This window comes from Fusarium solani (assembly GCF_023522795.1).
Source record: "Fusarium solani strain SB1 chromosome Unknown bctg00000002, whole genome shotgun sequence".
Lineage (NCBI taxonomy): Eukaryota > Fungi > Ascomycota > Sordariomycetes > Hypocreales > Nectriaceae > Fusarium > Fusarium solani.
The window spans coordinates 2,959,532-2,981,002 of record NW_027072155.1 but is presented as its reverse complement, the minus strand read 5'-3'; the positions used below and the strand labels follow the sequence as shown (position 1 = coordinate 2,981,002).

The 21,471-nt window shown below is 53.5% G+C and overlaps 4 protein-coding genes across 4 annotated transcripts; 3 read left to right on the top strand and 1 right to left on the bottom strand.

Annotated features, from left to right (window-relative positions):
* Window positions 1-4,891: 4,891 nt before the first annotated feature.
* Window positions 4,892-6,756, top strand: MRS44_004870 (uncharacterized protein; the record flags this gene model as incomplete). The annotated part of the gene is made up of 5 exons (XM_065622369.1): window positions 4,892-5,595; window positions 5,731-5,858; window positions 5,916-6,033; window positions 6,083-6,474; window positions 6,554-6,756. The coding sequence occupies 5 exons, from the start codon at window positions 4,892-4,894 to the stop codon at window positions 6,754-6,756; spliced, it is 1,545 nt and encodes a 514-aa protein (XP_065478441.1).
* Window positions 6,757-10,196: 3,440 nt separating this feature from the next.
* Window positions 10,197-11,583, bottom strand: MRS44_004869 (uncharacterized protein; the record flags this gene model as incomplete). Its single annotated transcript, XM_065622368.1, has 3 exons — window positions 10,197-10,419; window positions 11,222-11,328; window positions 11,380-11,583. The coding sequence occupies 3 exons, from the start codon at window positions 11,581-11,583 to the stop codon at window positions 10,197-10,199; spliced, it is 534 nt and encodes a 177-aa protein (XP_065478440.1).
* A 2,630-nt stretch (window positions 11,584-14,213) lies between these two features.
* On the top strand, window positions 14,214-14,969 carry MRS44_004868 (uncharacterized protein; the record flags this gene model as incomplete). The annotated part of the gene is made up of 2 exons (XM_046280889.1): window positions 14,214-14,244; window positions 14,623-14,969. The coding sequence occupies 2 exons, from the start codon at window positions 14,214-14,216 to the stop codon at window positions 14,967-14,969; spliced, it is 378 nt and encodes a 125-aa protein (XP_046135981.1).
* Window positions 14,970-18,948: 3,979 nt separating this feature from the next.
* On the top strand, window positions 18,949-20,257 carry MRS44_004867 (uncharacterized protein; the record flags this gene model as incomplete). Its single annotated transcript, XM_065622367.1, has 5 exons — window positions 18,949-18,955; window positions 19,022-19,065; window positions 19,162-19,308; window positions 19,362-19,820; window positions 19,889-20,257. 5 exons carry the CDS (start codon window positions 18,949-18,951, stop codon window positions 20,255-20,257), a joined length of 1,026 nt encoding a protein of 341 aa, XP_065478439.1.
* Between the last annotated feature and the right edge of the window lie 1,214 nt (window positions 20,258-21,471).

The following is a 21,471-nucleotide window of genomic DNA, read 5'->3' as shown; positions in this document are numbered from 1 at the left end:
TGTATTTTTTGGAGGAGAGTCGATTTTCGGTTCGGTTTTTCTGTCTGTAGGCTTTTCTGTGAAGAGTAGCAAATTATTGAAAGAAAAGGACCGATCACTGCCAGGTTAAGAGTGCGGGAAAATAGTTGTGCTGCTTCATGGCCGAGGTTATAGCCCATGTACTTACTCAGCAAAGCGAACCGCTCAGATTCCAGCATTCTCAAAAAAGCAAACTTGATTCAGCAGCGAGGCGAGACGAGACCAGGGCGAGGGATAAAAAAAAGAGGGGATTTCCCCATAGTTGCATGTGAAATGGATCCGAGGCGTGGTGTTTGTTTGACCAGGGACATATTGAGGCTCTGGTTTTGGTTCCTTCCTTGATATAAGTCGGATGCAGCGAATTAAGCTTTTGGAAGGAAGCACTGACGTTGGACGGCACCTCCTTCCCTTTTTTTTTATGATGCCCTCTTGCTTTCTATATACATGATTCTTTTTTCTTTTTGCCTTCAAAAAGCGAGAGGGCACACACACTCTCCCTCACACACACACACACCTCTTCTTCCCATCCATCTCGCGTATGTGTGGTTGTCGTTGCTATGCAGTGCAGGCGCCCACCCCACGGACCGGCAAGACGATCCGGCCTTCGAGTTCCGGTTCCGCATCCACATCCACCGGAATTCGATTCAGCATATCCGGGGTCAAATCCACCCAATTTTGGTGTTTTTGCTTCTCAGACGTACATATTTGGTTGTAGTCGCCATTACAGACATGATGAAGCCTGTTTCAAAGCATTGCACGCTGTCCTTCCCCCTCGTCTGATTGGGGCAAACCGATGATGCTATCCGGGGTCGACCACACCAGCCAAGAGGCACTGAACCGGGCTGACCCCAGTCTCATCGACTCCAAGACACGACAGGACAGGACACTTGCGAATATCCCTTCCCTTGCGTAACCCCTCACTCTGGGGCCGCATCAAACCGCCCAGACAAGGTGCACGCAGACACACACACCAATTACGGCAGGAATCTAGACGTGGAGGTGGCGTCCACATCAAGACACCCTCCTCATATTGATCTTCATTGCCCCGATGCCACGACTCTTCTGTGCCCATCAAAATGAGGATTCAAGCATTCTATGGAACGCTGGCATCTCTGGGCGGCGCGCGAGAGACGCTGCAATTGGTGATTGCCCTGGCTACACACTCAACAAGCGAGCGAGCTGAGCTGGCCCAACCTAAGCGCCCACCGGGAGATCGTCGCCTCCATCAACCACACGCCGCGTCGTCCGTCTCGTCTGCCGGTCCCTCCTTCGTAAATACGACGACATGTGCCCTACAACAACTCGGCACGACGAGGTTATAATCCTCAATATCCGAGGCAACATTCCTCTGGCTCCTCACTTCGCTTCGACTTGCTAAACAAGACAAGCCAGGCAAGAATGTTTTCTTCTCTCATTAATTAATTAATCATTGATCCCTGGACTGGCGCGCTTGCCGCACATGGATCCGTGCCATCCAATGCCATGGATCTCAACCCTCGGACCAAGATTCGCGAGCATGAGCCGAACCGAGATGCCGCTGCGTTGTGGCTTTCATCGCCACCGCCCATCATCCAACGTGTTGATAATGCCATGTCGTAAGCATTCATCTCCCAGATCTTGTCTGCAACTAGATACGACTCCTGCCGCAGTCTTGAGCGCAGAATAATGTCGCATCTCGGCGATTTCCACATCGCGCCCGCGGAACCCCGTTGATACCGGCAATCGTACCCGGGCATTGCTCATCCATACAAAAGCCAACCGCACACTTCCTCGGAGTCGAGACAGTCAATATATCGGTTGTCGATTCAAGGAGGCGCCCATGCGCTGCCACCTCGGCATCAGATGAGGCTCCGGCTTGCAGGGTTCAGGGTCAGTACACGTAGCGTCCACTAATGACGCTACTGACGAGCTTGACTCTTGTTTTGCTGGAGAGCCGTCGTGAACCGAACGAAAAAGATCCATCGTGGGGTCACGGAACTGTATCACCGCTCCAGATCCCTTCAAGCCCTCTTCCCTGCTCGTCGACCCCAACCTGCCACGTTGGGCCAGCTAACCCACGGGTCAACAAGGTCCGAACTGAAACGACGTAACCTCGGACCATTGTTGCAGCTGTCAGCATATATCCTCCCCAGCCGAGTCGACTTCTTTCTTGCTTTTGCTTGTGAAAAGGGGCCAAACCCACTTTTGAGAGCGTGCAGCGGCATCCTCACCATGGAGACTCTTGGCGCTTCACTTCTCCAATTCCGAAATACCCTTGGCTCCAAGCGGAGCCTCGACTCCACTGCCTGAAGGCTGGGTCCGGAAACCAATCTGAAAGGAGCCAGGTTTGACAGCTTGAAGTCTACATGTTGAGACTGGGGTATCGTGATGCTCGATGATTGCTACACACAAAGCTATCAAGCTCTCCAACAACTCCAAAAACCCTCAATTAGGAACGTCACACTATATGTGGAACTCCCGCTGCCATACTAGTGTTTACGGGTCGGTGATAAAAGTGCGGATGGGGACGGGGACCATGTAAGTCGACGACGTCCAGGTCTTGGCATGAGTTGTCATATTTAAGATCCTACCCAGACGGCCAAGCTTTCTCTCTATTGGGTTTAGACTTTGGACAACTTGAACAATATGCTCGAAACACCTTCTACGGTCAGCGGAGGAATGCGGGTATGCCCGAGAAGTTCACCGCTCGCGCACGTCAAGTCTCCAACCAGTAGAGCATCCCATTGACTAGACTACGTGGACGGATGAATGAGGTATCTCAAGGATAAACTTGATAGCATGTCTTTTATAGGCTTCAGTTTCATGTGATGTTGGGCTTAGCCTCGCTGTTGTGTGCAAACGGCCTCCTCGCTCCTCATGCCTGCCACTCCCTCTGCCTCTATGTTGAACTTGGCGTGAAGCAACTTGACTTGGCAGTACAAAGTCTTCTCTACTTTGTCGTACTTGCCGGTTCGTCTCAGCGTTATATGATGTAGGTGAAATGAACATGTCATAGTCTGACCCGGAACGTTGACCACCGTTGGTTTGAACTTGTCAAGATATCTTGCGATGAAGAGGGTACTGTCCTAAATTTGACACTTGTTTGTCTCCTATGTTACTCTTCAACTTTCGCCTCGACTAATGGTATCTCTGAATCGCTATGCCTTTAGTTGTAAATTGATAGGCTGATAGCTGTTGCTCTCAACGGCGTCTATTAAAGAAGATATCAACCACAATAACAAGGAACACGGTTATCAACACATGACACAGTTAAAACCCCAACATCTTGGAAAACTCCATTCTATAATATGTTGATGCCGTGACTCTAAGTCGACAGTCATGATATCGAATTTGGTCACGACAGAGTCATCCTCTTCTTTATGTGTTGAGTAACACTCTCTCGGGCCGATTACATCATTGAGCCAAACAACATTTGCAATCAAAGGTAATAGAGAGAGGCCATGGGTGGCCTTTCGCTAGATTGCAGCCATCAACCATCCTCTGGTACCCACCTGGTGCCTCTCGAACCCCGTTCTCTCTCAGTTGTTGCTATCATGACCACAGAACCATTGCTGTAGTTCAAGCCGACGTCTCTAGGAGAGAGCTGTTCACCAAAAACTCTTTCAACCTATTTATCTTTAATTCCACATTATACATAGAGGTGGCGAGCTCAGCGGTCGCCCTGTTGGAGGTCAGGAAGGGGTCTGTGTATGCATGAGATACAGTGTGTGCTTGTGTCAGCAGTAAATACTTTTTTATAATACATGTATTGAAACCAAAGCACGTGCGTCGCATTTTCCCCTTCTATAGGATATTGGGATCTGTTCATTGTATAATGTTCTCACCAGAGGTCAAGATACCAATCTAGAGTTGCCCTCATGTTCAATCGATGTCGCACCCTTGTCGCACCACCCACTCAATGATCACAGTGGACAGTTCACATAGGCTCAAAATAGATTCTCCAACATAAAACAAATACATATAGCTACGAAATGAAGAAAAACATCATCTCAAGTGTCTTGCATGGTTAGGAGGTAATGTGCTATAGGGTAAGTGACAATCTTTGGGCTGCTCAACATGATGGATTACTTCGACCGTAGTTTCGTGGATTGATGAGGTTCTTGAAATAGAGTAAAATAACGAGTGTCATTAGGATAGAAATCCGTGTTTAGGGGACGCAGGCGCGAGAAAAATAGCGAGTTCAGCAATACAACGCCAGACGCATAACCATCATCGAGAAGCTCAAATCTAACGAGAAATTCATAGACATCACAAAGATGAAATAGGACAACTAAAGATCCAAGCAGCATGCTCCCAACTGTGAGACCATCTCCCTCTTTTCTACGAGTAAGTGTCATTCATTCTTGTCTTGCCGAGGCCGAACCTTCAACACCCAACTCCAACAGTGTAAGAAAGAACCAATCATGAGCCAACTAGCGTGCACTGGTATTCCAAGGTAAACCAGATAATCGTGCAATGCTAGAGTTGCCCGATCCAGCTCCAAGAGCAAGGCTATGAGATGACAGGACTGCACCAACTCTCATGTTTGAAGCTTTGGCCACGCGTAAAGATGAAAGGCAATCTGGACATGTTTGCTCCAGCTCCCACAATCATCTAAACCATGATCCAACACATCCATCAACTCATCCATCTTTGTTCTTTGTCCCAAGAGTGATGGAGCTTGGTGATTGGCTCAGAATTGATAACCGAGGAAGAAGCGGAGACGACGGGCTCACACGACGACAATCCACTTGGTTTTGTGGGGGTGAGTAACTACCCTGTCTGCATCGACGCTCTGGTGATCCATGGCTTGGAGAACAATATCAACGAGAAGAGGGGGTGAATCCTCGCCGATGCCGACTTCAAAACAAAGGGAATTCCTACCAGCTGCGTGATGAGATCGAGAGCTCGCCTCACCCGTCCTCGACCACGCGTCATCTTTTCACACGGCAACAGCAACAGCAACAACACCACCACCACCACAGGCGTCAACACAAACAAGACCACCAACATCAAGATGGCAGCCGCAGCAGCAAGTGCGCCGCAGCCTGGGGTTGAGCCCTCTATCCCTCAAATCTTCACCTCGGAGCCCCTCATCCGCGATGACTTGTTCACAGAGTCGTCGCGCGTGCAGGACGCTACCGTTGACGAATGTCTGCCCTTCCTCAAGGCCCAGGAACACTCCTCCTGCAACTCCCACGGGCTGCCCCATCTGGACCGTCGCCGCCATGTCAACTTCCTGCATAAGCAGCTTGGAAAGCTGCCGGGAGGCTTCATGTCCGCCGACCCCAGCCGTCCCTGGATCTTCTACTGGTGCCTCGCCGCACTCTCCCTCCTCGGCGAGGATGTCTCGTCGTATCGCCAGAGCCTCGTCGACACGGTCCGCCCCATGCAGAACCCCGACGGCGGCTTCGCTGGCGGCTTCGGCCAGACGTCGCATCTCGCCACCACGTATGCAACCGTCCTGTCGCTTGCCCTAGTCGGCGGCGAGGATAGCTACGACGTTGTCGACCGCCGTGCCATGTGGAGATGGCTATGCTCCCTCAAGCAGCCCGACGGGGGCTTCCAGATGGCTCTTGGCGGCGAGGAGGATGTCAGGTATGCACTGTAGCACTCACTGCCGGCTGTCAAGGCCCGTAGTCCCTCTTCCACCCCGGCCGTCAAGCCTGGAGATCCTACCCATATCCGACCCCCTTCGTATGTGCTCTATCCTCCTGACTGACCGTGTTGCAGGGGGGCCTACTGCGCGTCCGTCATCATCTCGCTCCTCAACATCCCTCTCGAGCTGTCACAGGACTCGCCAGCACGCTCCGCTGGCCACACTGGTCTGTTCACAGGCCTCGCCGATTATGTACGCCAATGTAGGTGATGCACAAGGCCCAAAAGTCGTTCCCGCTCTCTGATCGCTCACCAATAAGGCCAAACGTACGAGGGCGGCGTGTCGGCAAAGCCGGGCGTTGAAGCACATGGTGCATATGCCTTTTGCGCCCTCGGATGCCTCTCCATCCTCGATTCTCCACATCGAGCCATCCCGCGGTATGTCTCTGTTGTTCCCCCCAGGCCCACGATGGCCTACCCACTGAAGTGGTGACATGGGAGCATTGCATGCTGACCCAGACCTGATCGTCCCCTTCTCCAGCTATCTCGACGTTCCACTGCTTATCTCTTGGTTGTCTTCCCGTCAGTACGCCCCCGAGGGCGGTTTCTCGGGTCGTACCAACAAGCTTGTCGACGGTTGCTACAGCCACTGGGTCGGAGGTTGCTGGCCCCTGATCGAGGCCGCCCTCAACGGGCCCGGAGGGGAGGCGGCGGCCGGTTCTGGCGGCCACCCGCTCCCTGCCGCAAGGGATAGCCTCTTCAGCCGCGACGGCTTGATCCGCTACATCCTCTGCTGCTGCCAGGACCAGTCCAAACGGGGTGGCCTGAGAGACAAACCGAGCAAGTATGGAACTCCCCTCCTGCATCTGAGTATTTTCGGTGAGCGCTAAACCCAGCCCAACAAACAGGTACTCGGACGCCTACCATACCTGCTATGTGCTCTCCGGCCTGAGTTCAGCGCAGCACAAGTGGGACCTGGTTGCTGCTCGCACCCACGAGGCAATTGTGGCGGGAGATTCATGGTCTGTGTCACCTTATATGGAAGGTGAACAGATCTTTGACGAGGAGGATCGCGTCGCCACGGTGCACCCCGTCTACGTTATCCCCAAGCACAAGGTGGAAGAGATCCAGAACTACTTTGCATCCAAGCACGGCTTTTGATTGCCAAGCGGTGCCTGTGCCAGCTGGATTTGGTGACGCGGAGGGATCCCTGTCCAAGTCAGGCTGAGAGAGCTTTGGTATGGATGCCATGAGAAACGAGACATGATTGAGTGCAATTACGAGTGGCGGGGCAGTTGATTTCCTTGTTCTCTTTGTCACGTTGAGATGGCCGGTCCTTGTCATTTTGCCATTCGCAATATGGTTAACCATCAATGTCAATATTGTTGATACCAATACATGATCGGATCAACTCTTGGCCGTGCAGGAACTCAGATCTCAGTTGACTCATGGCGACTTGGTTCAGCCAGATCGAGGATTGGTCGTCCCAAGGTGGATGGATGGCTGGTGGCCAAAGCACGACATGGCGTCTGCGTCGTCGAGGTATGACAGACTAGACCGATGCTTATCCATCTTGAATCAGAGATACAGCACAGGCATCCACAACAGGCAGGCAACCGGCTGCATGCATCAGTGAATTTCCGACCGACTCGTGGGCCCCGGCCACCAGATGAGGAACCCCATCCGCACCTACCTACATGTCGACAGCATGGCCAGATGGTTCTCGAGGGGCGGTGGATGTCCGAGAGGGCTGGGAAACGAGGACAAACACCAATCCATGTAAACTCTCATGGTGTCATAACGTCAACAGGCATGACCAACTGACAGCGCATCGTCTGGAGAAGGCAGGGATCTCGCTCAAGGTTGAGATTGGAAACCAACACTGGTTACCATTTCCTTCGTTCTTCTGGGATGCACATGATCTTGCTGGTAGAGGGAGGACGGTGATCCCACGCCATACGACCACGACGGTAGCAGTTGCAGGGCCTGCGCATCATCTCGAGGCCAGGGCCGGGCCCATGCTTCTCGGCATCCAAGAGTCCAGGACTGGGCCCTTGGGAGGCCATGGATCCTGTGTGCAGCACTTTGAGCTCTGCTCCACCTGTTTTCAGTCACGTTGCTTTTGCCCACTGCGATGTGGACGGGTCTCGATGAGGGCGCATATCATGGCATGAGCATGGGAGATTGACGTCCTCCTTTTACCAGCCTCCCGACCAGGTGCGAGATTTAAAGTGGTTTCTGCGCAAATGTGGGTGAAAGCGTGGCATGAGAACGCTGTATATCAGGCTTTCTGACGGCGTGTCCTAGGTTTGACTGACCTAACCCACGGCACACACACACACGCAAACACGCAGGCTCTTTCCGCAGACCGCCTCGCGTATCAGGCCAGACCTCGGGATTGAGACTCGTACATGTCAATGGCGTCCGGTGGACGAATGTCTCGTTGCCCGGAGGTCAGCCCTCTGAACGGCGGGCCATATGTGGCCACCGCCGCGCCCCCGCCTCTGCACTACGGTCTGTGGCCGCATCTTAAGCAACCAGGTCTGGTGCATACCTGCATTGCAGCCAGACTGCCCATGCCCATCTCTGTGTACCGAGGTGCGTGTGTGTGAGAGAAGAAACGTCCATGCAAGAAGCTGAACTCAAAGTACATAGGACAAGGGGGATACTTGGGACGCGGCCCCGATTGTGGCGCACATGGAAGAGATAGAAGCCGAGACACGGCACGGCAGGTTATGGGCGCTTCTCTTTTATGGCCTCTTTGGGTATTGCCGCCTCGGGTCTGGAATTCGGTCAGTTCAAGGGTGAACTCGGTGCTTTCTGATAGTACAACCGGTACAACATCCCAGGCGGCCTTCTCGCCCCCAAGCACCCACAAATGCAGCGAGTCTTCTTTGCGATTACGTGCATTGTCGTATCCACTCCACCGTGAATTCTGTGGGGACCACAAAACAGGGTCCTTTTAACGGTCAACAGCAGGCATGGATGCTGAGACAACCCCACGGCCCTGTCTCAAACCCGACCGACATGCGTTGTTGAATCGAGTGGTTCGTTTCAACATGATTCCATCTTGGCCTGTAAAGTTTCATGTCTCTTGCTATACGTAGCATGTTCCTAAGTGCTGTTCGTGTGTCCTCATTGCCTCCCAATGAAGCTGGTTTCGATCCGTACGGAGAATTGACTGGGGAATATCTGAGGAGGGGTCGTAAGAAAGAGATCGCCCGCAAGGGCATAAGCGAGCTGGTCCCTGCCTGTGATCCTCAAAATGATGTTGAAGAGAGCCGAATGCCGGTTAACACTTTTGTCACAAGGTAGCTGTGGCCATGTCCGGAAACCAAGACTCTGGAGGCAGCGATCGCTCGTCAATGTTCTTGACCGTTTGTTATTACCCACTCCAACAGAGTTCATATCCTGGTTCCCCGTCAGGCGGGCGTTTCCGCAGGCCTTATCCATGAAAGGTCACCACAACAAGGACCAACACAGACGGTTGCGAAAGATAGGCTGAGGGAGTCGATCTTTGCAGTACTCATGCTACTAGTTGAATCGAAGGCAGTCGCGAGTGCGTAATCGTTCTGGCCTTGCAATGTCAGGTGTCTCTTGAGTTGTCTGCCGTTGCAAGAACATAGCATTTCGAACCAGGTCTCCTTCATCAGGGAACCTTGACAGTCCATCAACTGAGAATAGACAAATTCAGATTGCATATTCGGCCGGACCCAGTCATCCAATTCGAGTGTTGCCGTCTGTTGTGGTGGGATTGGCCAGTTTTACCAGCCGTCGATCCGGAAGGCGCTTGACTTGAAGGATACTTGAAAGTACCTGGTGTACGGAACCTCGTCGTCGAGCGGATATGCCAAACCATCAATTCAGGAGTCCCTCGGAGGCCTGACAAGCAGATAGGAATCGAAGTGACCCATCATGTGCCGTTCCGCTGCCCCTCGTCGTCATTGTCCATCATCATCATCGGCATTTCTGGTTGATGTGCCCCTCATCGCGCCCCTCATCCAACCTCTCTTGGCAGTATGCAGAGACAAAGGCACCGTCGGAAGAAGGAAGAGGCTAACTGATGACAAAAAAGCAATGGGAGACCGTGGGAACCACATCCGTCGCGCCTGGCAGGTGTGCCAAGCCCGCCCCAGGAGCGGCCGCAGGTTGGGCCCTCTCAGGGTTTTTCCTTCACGCCGCGAGCGATCTCACGCTGGCCTGGTCTCGCGGTTGTCCAACCTCCAGGGTTGAAACGGCACAGCAAGACCCGCAACATGCTCGCCACGATGCGCGGAAAATTTCTGGATGTCGTTTGGTATTGCTTTTGTTTTTGCTGGCCCTTCCGGCTGGATAGCCGCCTCGATTAATTTCGCTTGCGGATATCCTGCAATGGGCGATACGCCCAAGGTAAGTAACGGGGCGAGCACGGCGCGTAGCACGTCTTTTTTTGTCGCTGGCGGTTATCAGAGTTTCTGCTTCAACTTGTTTTAAGCGACGGGGCCAGAGCCCAAACCCAAAACGCTCAGAACACCGACCATCTTGTTCCATTTTGGTGGACAACTTCGTGGGGCGTGGAGGCATGTGTCATGGGATTTCGGTGGTCGTCACGTCAGAGCAAACTAGCGGCCCCAAGGTGGAATTCTGGAAGAGTTCCAATTGTCGAATCGCTGTCCGCCGTTGGAAGCTCGAGCTCCGTCATGGCCCGGGTTGGATGGAACTCCCTTGTCCTCCACAAAGCCCACTCGAACCCACAGAACCCACCAAGCTCTCGACGAGATTCGGCATCCCTGCTGTGAGCAAACGCGCCCAATGGCGGTCTTGCAGCGCTTCTCGGCGAGCCGTCTGTTTAGAGAGTTTCTTGATAGTTAGCTCAGACCTAGTGAACTAAGAAGACTGAAGTGTCACTGGGTAGGGAGCGATGCGAAAAGTGGCGGAGAGTACCGCCATGTCTTTGTCCGAGGAGAATCATCGGTTCAGAGCTGGACAATGCCTCTGACCATCAAGAGAGCCCTTAGGTTTGCGATGGACGACCTCTCCTGGCGTTTGTGCTTGTGGCTGGGTAAATCGGTGATCAAGAGGCAACCACCCGGGATGCTTGTGGTGGTGGTGGCGGTTGTGGTTGTACCGGCCGGCCGATTGACGAGAGAACAAGGGGAGTTGAGGTCAGGAAAGGTACGGTCGGTACCCCGCGTTGACCGGCGCGAGCAAGTACGTCCCGCTACTCGGAGCCGTCTCGAGGTTCCAGTCTTGTTATTGATGTTGTTTTTATTAACATCGACAAGCAAGCATTGCCAACTCATCATTGCATGAAGGTTAGGGGCTGGCCCCAAGGCCTGCCTGCCTCCCGTCTGGTCTGCCTGCCCTCCGGCCTTTGGCCCAGCCTACCTAACTAGACAGGCTTACACTGTACAGTACCTGCCCTCTTCCCTTCTTCCCTCACTTTAGTCGTTGTCTCGCGCCTCTTGCGTGGTCCCTCCTGCCATCCGCTTCCCCTCCCCCTCCCTTGCCCGTACTGTAGCTAAGGCAAGCACGGAGTTCGGACGCTGCTTCCCCTCCTCAACACAGACTGCCCGTCCGTCCAGTCCATGAATCCTGGCCACATCTCACTGCCATGCCATGCACAGGCCTCTGCCACTTGGCTTACCCCAGTGCACCCAAGCCTTTTTCGCTTCTCACATATGATTCTTCAATCGAGCTGCACTCCCGGGCTGCCAAATCTGCAATGCACACACCCTGGCCACACCATCGAGGCTGCATCAGGAAGAGCATCCTCCAGTGTCCAATCAATCATGCTGTTTTCACCGTTTTCTTTCCCTCTCCATGGGGAGGGAGGGAGGGAAGCATGCCGATGCTCGCCTGCTTCTGCTGCTGCTGCTGCTGCTGCTGCTTCTCTCTGCCTCTGCTGCTGCGTTGCGTTGCTGGGGACAGCCCTAACGGCGGCACCCACACACCCGCGCCGGTGGATGCATGGCACAGGGCATGGTGGGCAGGGATGAGAGGGATCATGGTCGTTGGTCCACTGGCAGAGGGGCCAGCCACTGACTGTCCTGTTCATGCACGTCGTCGCGCTGCTTCACCGACCCTTTCCTTGGGGCCCTGGGCTGGGGGGAGGGAGGGAGTGAGTGGGAAGCAGAAAGTGGACTGTCGTCGACCGGCTTGACTGGCTGCTGCGTGTGGTGTCACTATTGAGTTACTCTGCTCATGGCATCGTCGTCTTTGTTCGCTGCCCTGTGCTTCTTCTTCGACGGCCGACAACCAGGCCACTGAGACTGCAGCCAAAAGTTTACTCGCGTGCAGTGCATCATGATGGAACTCCGCTCTCCATGTTGCTATTTCGGACTCGACACTTGGTCTCTCGCTTATCTCGAGGGGAGACTGAATACCTTCCCGCAGCTGATCAGCCAGGCACGTCCTCAAATCTCCCTTGAACCTCTAATATGCCTCAGGGACCCGCGCGCTTTGTGAAGTTTATTGGGTACGAATCGTACACATTCGCAACCGCCACATGGAGTTGAGAACGTGGCCCGCTTTCACTGAGTCGCTGTCGCCTGGCCCCAACGCAACACTCTAGTCCCTCGACTAGGCCGCACAACAAGGCCGCCCATTTCGCGCGCGACAGACAGACGAGGATCAAGAACAAGATCCTAGCAGATGCCAATCCCCGGTCCTGAGAATTTCCGCTTCCAGTTGGCTGCGGCACTGATGGCAATGGCCTGGCAGGGCAGGTACAGTATGAAGGTACCTTAGACAGGCCGAGGTGCCCTGCAGCAGCTCCGGCCGCGGGGCTCTCGGCGCTCGAGGGGAGGGGACCCGGGTGTGGGTTGGTGCTGGTGCTGGTGCCCCTCGCCGTCCAGCCTCTGGCTCTGCTGTTATACAAGCTGGTACTTTGGGCTGGTTGCTGTGCATTAGTGGCCGCCAAAGCAGAGATCTCGGAGGTCCAGATGGTGGCAGTGAGCCAGGCACATCCTGTCCTGCTTGTCTTGTTGTTGATGTAGGTGCTGGTATCGCTTCGCTTTGTCTACAGTACCTGATGGCTGCAGGTCATTTCGCCCCTCGACGTCTTGACCCTTCCTTCGAGGTGCTTGACCTGACGACCAGAAACGAGTTACCCGCTCCGGGCCACTGAGGTGAAGCCGTCCTCGCCACCTGACTTGAAGCTAAAGCAAGTTGGAAATTGCTGCCATGTCGTAGTGATGCATCTTCAATCGCGTGTCTGCATGAGCTTCGCAGACCGGGCCCTGACTGGCCCCATCGCCCCCCATTCCTAAGGCCATGCCATCATGCCCTCTTGTCTATCTACGCAGCAGCACAGCCGGACACGGATGGAAGAGTGCGCCGGTAGCATCGGGGGGCTGCACGGTGAGAGGGGGATGGGGGCAAGCGAGAGCATAGAGTTTGGCGCAAGAGGCCTTGCTGGAGGAGAGAAAAAAAGACTCTGAAGTGGAAAGAAAACAATAACAAAAAACCGAGAGAGGAGACGGACCCGGGAGGAGGAGAAAAAATGGAACGTACTAGGTCCCTTCGTGGTACGCCGGTGGCCGAAGGCGTTAACTTTGGGAATCAGAGATCGCCTGGTCGCTGCATCCTCCATGTGTTCCGGTGGAGTGGCCTAGTCGCCAGCGACTTTGATCAACTGGCAACCAGGTAGGCCAACACAGCAAAGATGGGTCACACTCTTTCGAGAGCCGCATCGTTGCTTGCATCTGCCTCCATTCGCGCGTCGTCCTTTGTCTCCAGACACCCCCTGTCCCCGCGCTAACAAGCTGTCTGCAATAAAGGCACACATGTCTCGCCGTGCCATCGGCTCGACTCGTCTGCAGCAGATGCACTCGCAGGTCAGTCAGGTCGCGACGGACGGAGCTTTTGACAAGACCAAGCAAGGTATCCTATCCGGCCGGTATCCTTACAGTACCTACAGTACTTACTGGACCCTTCTCCCGAGCCCTTTCTTATCTTGAAGCTTCCTTCGTCTCTGCTCTGCTTCAAAACCTTCTCCCTCGCTCGCTCTCGTTCTCGTTCTCCATCTTCTATCCCATCTATTCTATCATCCACCACCCATCCATCCCATCTCGCTCGCACCCACCAGGGCCCCCCCTACCTACCTCCACGGCACACGACTCGAAGCCAATTTGACAGGACCCTGAACGCCTTTTTTGCATCTCTGCCCTCCAGAAGCAGGCATTGAGCATTCACCAGGATTACTCCAGTCTCAATTCTACAATCCCCGTTGTCTATCTCGCACCCTGCCACCTTGAATCAAAGGGCAGGTTGATATCCCGTCGTCGCCTCCACCTCCGTCCGCGCTCCGCCTTGTTCTCTCTCGAGCTCGATTCTTGGGTGAACCAAACGGAATTGGATCATACTCTTGGCCTCTCTGTCTGCGTTCGTCGCTGTTTTTCTGGTTTCTAGACAAGCGTTCTTGATCTGTTTTTTACTCTGCCATTATTATTCTTATTTTTTTTTCTCCCCTCCGAACCCCCCCTCTCCGGCCTGTCCCACACTGGTCGGTCTCCCGCATCAGAGGCGCGCTCTTACAAGCTCGGTTTCCACTTTTCCGCTCCTACCTTCAACCGCAACCGTCCTCGGCCTCGACGCTCCGGCGCAGCTCGGTGAACGCCACCACACAAATTATCACAATGGGCGGTTTCTACATGCAGTATCTCGAGAGTAAGTTGGTCAATGAATCAATCCAGCCCCTTTTGAGAAGTCAATTCCGGTCCAGCCATCGGCAATTGATTCATCACTCGCTGGGTGAAACCGAGTTCCCCCGCCTGCGGTGACTCTTTGACGCCGAAGTGGCGGGGACAACGGCACATCTCCCGGTTATACCTCCACTCGCAACATTGAGTCCAAGTTGGACCATGCCACTGCGTCAATGTTAGCCGAGGAATCATGGCAATGCCAGACTTTGGGAGATTTAGGCCTTCAAGTCTTGCGTTGGCATGACGACGAGACTGACGCCATTCGACCACGAGCTTTCCCCATGGCCGAGTGTTTTCAAACACAAAGAAGAAAGGACTCTTTGCTAACCAAGATTTCAAACAGGCCTCTGCCGGCGTCGAGGATGGACAGACCCCATGTACGAGTGCTACCGGGACCACAGCGGCTACACTTGTCTTGTCCTGGTCAACGGCCGCGAGTACCAGACGGATCTCGCCTACGAGTCTGACGTTCTTGCTCAGGAGAACGCTGCCATGCGTGCCTTTATGGTCTGTCGCAACTTCTCTGTCAACGGAGGCATGCTGGCCCGCAACGGCATCGTCCAAGGCCTGCCTGCTCAGGACTCGGGCCGCCGCCGCAAGAGTCGTCACACTTCATCCCGGGACAGTGACCGTCACAGCCGACGATCAGGTCATCACTCGAGCAGTAGCTCGACAGCCTCGTTCGAGTAGAGGCTGCCGGTGCAGCTCACGACGGTTATTCGGGTCCAAGTTGATAGTACACCAACGGGCTTAGATCGGCATGGAAGTCACCCACGTGAAACCATGCTTGGAAGCACAGGGGAAAGGAGCCCAGGCACAAGACGACTTACAAGCGGTTGAAATGCTTCACAGCTACCCCGAGGGATATACCCACACCGAACTCCCTCGGCAACCTCTCTCACGAGACTCAAGGAAGAATCCTCGACTTTCTTCATCATCTTCTTCATTTTCTGTTTTCTTCTCTTCTTTCGGCAAGAGACAAGGCGACTCGCGCCTCCGAATCCTCTGGCCATTTTTCAACGACTCATGATGATATGATACGACTTAGATGCAGCTTCACTCCGACGGCCGGCATATGCGACTTTGCTTTTACCTACCTTGCGTCATTTGCTTCTCACACGAGATTGGACTGATTTTTCACCTACGTTATTCTCTTGTTCACTCCTATTCCAATTTTCCTTTGCCTTGACGAAACCTTGAATATTCGGTCCGGTTTGAGTGGGTGTCCATCACTCAGAGCTCATGACGCGGTCACCAACATGGGCGTTACGAGAATGCTTCTTCCAGCGATACTGGCACACCACGATTGTTTTCTGCAGGATTTGCTCAGGGTGGTCACGTAGTTGAGGGAAGTGGCCAACAAAAAAGAAAAAAGATGGAAGGGAAAAGTCTGCGTTTGGACAAAAAGCTCGACGATTCTGCGACGCCATTCACAGGGGAGGGTAGATTCTTTTCACGACATCAAGCCAGCCTGGCTTTTACACGCCAGGTACGACCAGCTTACGACAAAACAACCAAAATGAGAGAGAGAAAAAGCGTCCTTCTATCGAAATTTTGCTGGGGCTTTTTATCATCAAAAATGGTCGAGGGGCAGGCTTGACTGGCAACTTTGGGTTGCTATTTTTCCCGGGGTTTGGGGATTCAAGATGAAGGACGAACTGTGCTGCAACGGGGAAAAGTTTGTGCATCGGGGAAGCCAGCGTTGACTTTTTTGTTGTTTACGGTTGAACAATGTGGGATGAAGCGGATGATGTGACGAGTTCGAGTATGGACAGTGATGGAGTATGATGACAAGATATTTTTAACGACGACAATGATAACGACCTTTTTTACTTGCGCCTGCTGTCGGTAGAGATGGAGAGTCTATGCCGTGCCCTCTCATATGGTGCAGATTGATGAGTGCACGGGATGGATGTAAGATGCTGACATTGGGAAGGGAAGTCAGCCTCAACAACAACAGGCGTGTACCTATTACACACATCAATATTTCCCGTACACACCGGTCCACCATGGTTCTCACTTACATCAGAACCCAACCCGGGTCATGTCAGCACGGCCATCAACCATTTCGACCTAGGAGCTAGGGTGGGCCGCTGCACTCGATGAGGTGTACCGAAACGTGGGGAAGCAAACCCTTGATTAAAGAGACGCCGGGATCAAGGTGGATAGAGTTGCTTTTTCCGAAACTCTGCTGTACGTACGTACATACCAGACGCAGTGGTTCGTGCCAGAGGTGAAGGGGGGCAAGCCAAGTCGAGTGCGGCTGGCTGAGAAAATGAGCGGTTGGTGAGGCATGGTGCTTCCTGGTTGGAGATGCCCTTCGAAATAAGTTCCGGCTCTTCTAGCCTAGTCGCAGGAATGAGAAGGACCGGAAGCTTCTGAGGTTGAGGAGTGTCCAGCTGTACTTTGTTAATGAACACCCTACAGGTGTCATGTATGTTCAAGATACATGGGTTCGGGTCAGTGAGATGAACCGAAGCTAAAACAGAACCGCCGAGTCGTTGCAGGGTAGGGGATTTTATGAATGGCCCAGCATCACTGAGATTCATGCAAGACATGTTCTAGTGGTGATCTTATGAAGTTGAGGTCTGCATAGCTAAACACCTTGACGACGTCCACCATGTTAGTTTCAGACCTAGCCGCCCAGGTCTTTAGCAATGATGTCTGGGGTGTCGTGGCACTGCTGTGAAACAAAGGACCAATGATCAGCACCAGCAAAAGATCGCCATTGCCTGCCAATATCGTCCTCGTGCTCCCACCCTTGAGGCAAAGTTTATTAAAAGACAGCTGCTGGGCGGTCATGGGACTCTAACTGACAGCCTTCAGGGTAAGACGGACGACGAGTCTAGACCGGATGGGGGAGTCGACAACAGGAAGATCTGTCCAGCTCTTCGTGGGGTCGCGAGATGCAGGATGATGTGAGTGGACGTGTCAGACGGGGGGGTTTGAGGCTGAGGAGGGTGGTCTACTGGACGACATGGCCCCCCGCGAGATGGAGTTCAAGCGAGATGGCGTGGTTGTGGGTGAAGTGTGGGATAAATTTGGAGGGGATTACGAGATTGCCGCGTCTTTACGAGGAGCTTGAAGCATAAGAGAGGCAAAGAAGCCCCAATCAGCGGGATGCAATTGGCAAGATCAGATGTCGATATGATGGGGCCAGGAGCACAATGCAATGCATCAACACGAAATGGCAAACAAGTAAATTGAATTCCAGGGTCTGGCCAGGGGTTGCAGAGTTAAAGACGGGAATAACAGCTCGTGAAAGGCCAAGTGGCCACCTCCTGAATGGAAAAAAGTAAGGGGACATGGTGCCACTGGGCTGATGCCACTCAGACCAGACAAGACAGGCCTCATGACGATGGTAAACATGAGACATGACGAAAAAAAGGAGGCAAGATTAAAGAGACATGGGAAGAGGTGAGAGAGAGAGAGAAAAAAAAAAAGGAAAAAGGAGAAAATCCATGTTGAAGAATTAGTTAGTCTGAAACTTGGACCTAGATCACCAATAAGCGGCAACGCCTTGTCCGATGTAGAGGAAGTATTGGATTGGATTGGATCTAGGGGAATGGAGCTTTGTCGTTCGTTGGCGTCGTTAGATGGTGATATTACCCTCATTACTTGGACGCAATCACCCGCGGCTGAGGCGGTCACATCCGTCTGGACTGCGTCAGAGATTGATTATTAGTCCTTCCAGAAGCACGGAAGCGCGCATTTACTATGGACAACCATCCCATTAGGGGGAGTCACCGCGCTCTTCGATTAGAAAATATGACGCCCAATTTCGGGAAATGGCTGTCGAGCCACAACCGCCCCGCCTGGTGGCCGTGATTGGCGTCCCGGACCCCTTTCCAACAGCCTCTCATCACGGGGCCTCGTGTCGAGCTTCGCCAGCGCGTTTGGCCCGTCTGCCCCGTGAGGCGTAGGCGGCCACTAGTGCCAAACCGATGGGGGGATGGGGGTAGGTAGGTAATCTTGAAGTTGTGGTCGATGTTGGAGACGAGTTTTGGAGGTTTTGAGAGAACAAGAGCTGTGTCTTTGGAGGAGGGGTTGGGCTGAACCATCCCGTCTTTTTAGACATAAATAACATCCTGTAAGCTAAAACATGCATCGCCAGCCAGCGAATGCATACTACGTATGCCATGGATGCTTGTTTGTGGATTTGCAGTCCATACAGCGCATCTCAGTTATAAGAGGCCCTATAGCAGTTACGAGATCTGCTGGGAGGATGCACCCGGTCAGTACGAGGCGCAGGTACCTACCCTTCTGAGCACGCCCCCTGCCCGCCTGGCCCTCGGCGGACCCACCCTCTCCGTCAAGCACGGGCAAGTCAACTCTCAGCCTGCATCCATCTGAGCACGCTGGCCTTAACATCCCCACTTCGATCCATCCCCATTCCCTCCTGAATTCAAAGTCGCGCCTCTGCCTGCTTTGCTCAACCTTCTTTTTCTTCTCCTTCTTCTTCCTCCCTCTCTGAGCTTGACTGACGACTTATTCTTCCTCCTCACTCACGATCTATCGATACCCTTACCTCTTTTCTAATCTAATCCTGTCGAGGTTGCTTCCCTTCTTTTCGGGACCTCGCTGCTTGTCGCTCTCTGTTCTTACATTCGCTGTTACCCCTTTGCCTTCGGCCGATTCGCATACGTAGCAGTTTCTCAACACCGCAATCATGAAGGGTATGTCTCAGGCCGTGGAGCTCGTGCAGCTCCTCGAGGTTCTCGCAGCATGCTGATCTTCTCCAGGACTCATTCTTGTCGGTGGCTTCGGCACTCGCCTTCGCCCTCTCGTACGTTGCCCCTCGGACCTCCCTGACCGAGCTGCGCAAAGCTTGCGCCGAGCTCCTCTGGCCTCGTCGAGCGAAACGCTGACAGCTCTGCGATAGACCCTCACCCTCCCCAAGCCTCTTGTCGAGTTCGGCAACAAGCCCATGATCGTGCACCAAATCGAGGCGCTGGTCGCAGCTGGCGTCACTGACATCGTGCTCGCTGTCAACTACCGACCCGAGATCATGGAGAAGTTCCTGGCCGAGGTGAGACACCAACCATTGCACATGCAAAAGATGTGGGCTGACGTGCGCCGCAGTATGAGGAAAAGTACAACATCAACATTGAGTTCTCTGTCGAGTCTGAGCCCCTCGACACCGCCGGACCCCTGAAGCTCGCCGAGTCCATCCTCGCCAAGGACGACTCCCCCTTCTTCGTTCTCAACTCGGACGTCATCTGCGATTACCCCTTCCAGGACCTCCTGGCCTTCCACCGGAGCCACGGAAACGAGGGTACCATCGTCGTCACCAAGGTCGAGGAGCCCTCCAAGTACGGTGTCGTTGTCCACCAGCCCGGCCACCGCTCGCTGATCGACCGATTCGTCGAGAAGCCCGTCGAGTTCGTCGGCAACCGCATCAACGCCGGCATGTACATCTTCAACACCTCTATCCTCGACCGTATCGAGCTTCGCCCGACTTCGATCGAGAAGGAGACCTTCCCCGCCATGGTCCGCGACAACCAGCTGCACTCGTTCGACCTCGAGGGCTTCTGGATGGACGTCGGTCAGCCCAAGGACTTCCTCAGCGGCACATGCCTGTACCTCTCCTCGCTCACCAAGCGGGGTAGCAAGGAGCTCACTCCCCCACCGAGCCCTTCGTCCACGGTGGCAACGTCATGATTCACCCCTCGGCCAAGATTGGCAAGAACTGCAGAATCGGACCCAACGTCACTGTTGGCCCCGATGTTGTTATTGGCGACGGTGTCCGTCTGCAGCGATGTGTGCTGCTCCGCGGATCCAAGGTCAAGGACCACGCCTGGGTCAAGTCCACCATCGTTGGCTGGAACAGCACTGTCGGCCGATGGGCTCGTCTCGAGAACGTGACAGTCCTGGGTGACGACGTGACAATCGGCGACGAGATCTACGTCAACGGTGGCAGCGTCCTCCCTCACAAGTCGATCAAGGCCAACGTTGACATCCCCGCCATTATTATGTGAGGAGCCAACTCGGATCACGACTTTGTCTTAACGGCTCGCTGGAGGACACACCAGCGAAGCCCTTCTTCACCTACGCAATAATCTCGAACAACGACCAAAAATTACACTTGATAAAAATTCACCACTCTCGAAAGAAAGATGTGCTGGCCACCGTCGTATACCAGGAGGGGCCGTGTGGGAGGAAGTTCAGAGCCTGCCGCTCTCTCTATCTTAATACTTTTGTGCAATTGTCTGATGCCCCTTTTATGCGTGTTTATCTGGCGTCAAGGTCGGTACTTACAGAAGGCAGGCAGGCAGGCATGCCCAAGGTCAAAGGCAGCAGGCAGTCGGGCAGGCAGGTTTCATGGCAGTGATTTCAAGAAGCCGTGTACAATGCTTTTATAGGTTATTGAATTGAACAAGGGTGGTATAGACCATCTTGAAAGCTCTACTTGGTGTAGCCACTTTGAGTGATATGTGAATGTTCCCCGGTGAATGATGATGACTTGCTTTGTGCCTTTTCAACACTCGTCTTGACCATCTAGTTGGGTTGGTAAACGGTTATTCAATTGTGTCGTATACCTACTAGACGCAAGCACCCCCATAGTCCACAAGCTACAACGAAGGGGTGTACTACTTGCGATCCCCTATCTCGCATTGGGCATGATTCGTTTTACTGAACGCATTATACTCCAATACAATCTCGACCTGCATCATGAATTGGTCTTGAACTTGAACAAACTCGGCGGTGCCCACTGTCAACAGCCTCCCCCCGAGCCACCATTATGAGATCTCAAAGCGGGAATCTCCTAATGCAGTGCATGAGTTGATCAAGAGGCTTAACCATGGGCCTATCCGACGTTTTCGGCGAGATATGTTTCTTTAAATGCCCTAGTGAATGGCAGCGGGCTGCACATGAGTTGCTTCGTAACATGACGGACTTGAGAACCCTCATAGGCTTGCCATGCGCATCACCTACCTATCTGGTAATATGAGAGACAGACTCAGAGCAGGTTTCGCTCTATGATCCTGCCCCAAGTTTCGGGAACTATCTTGCCAACGGTTGTGATCGACATCTCGTATGTCTCATACGCCACGTCTGTTGCTCACTCATCTGTCTCACTATGACCGATAGCTGGTTCCGCTATTCTAGGTTGAATTCTCGAAGATGCTACCGCTTAGCATGTTTCAGATACGATTGCCGACTTCGACTATCGTGAAGCGCAGCGGCCTAG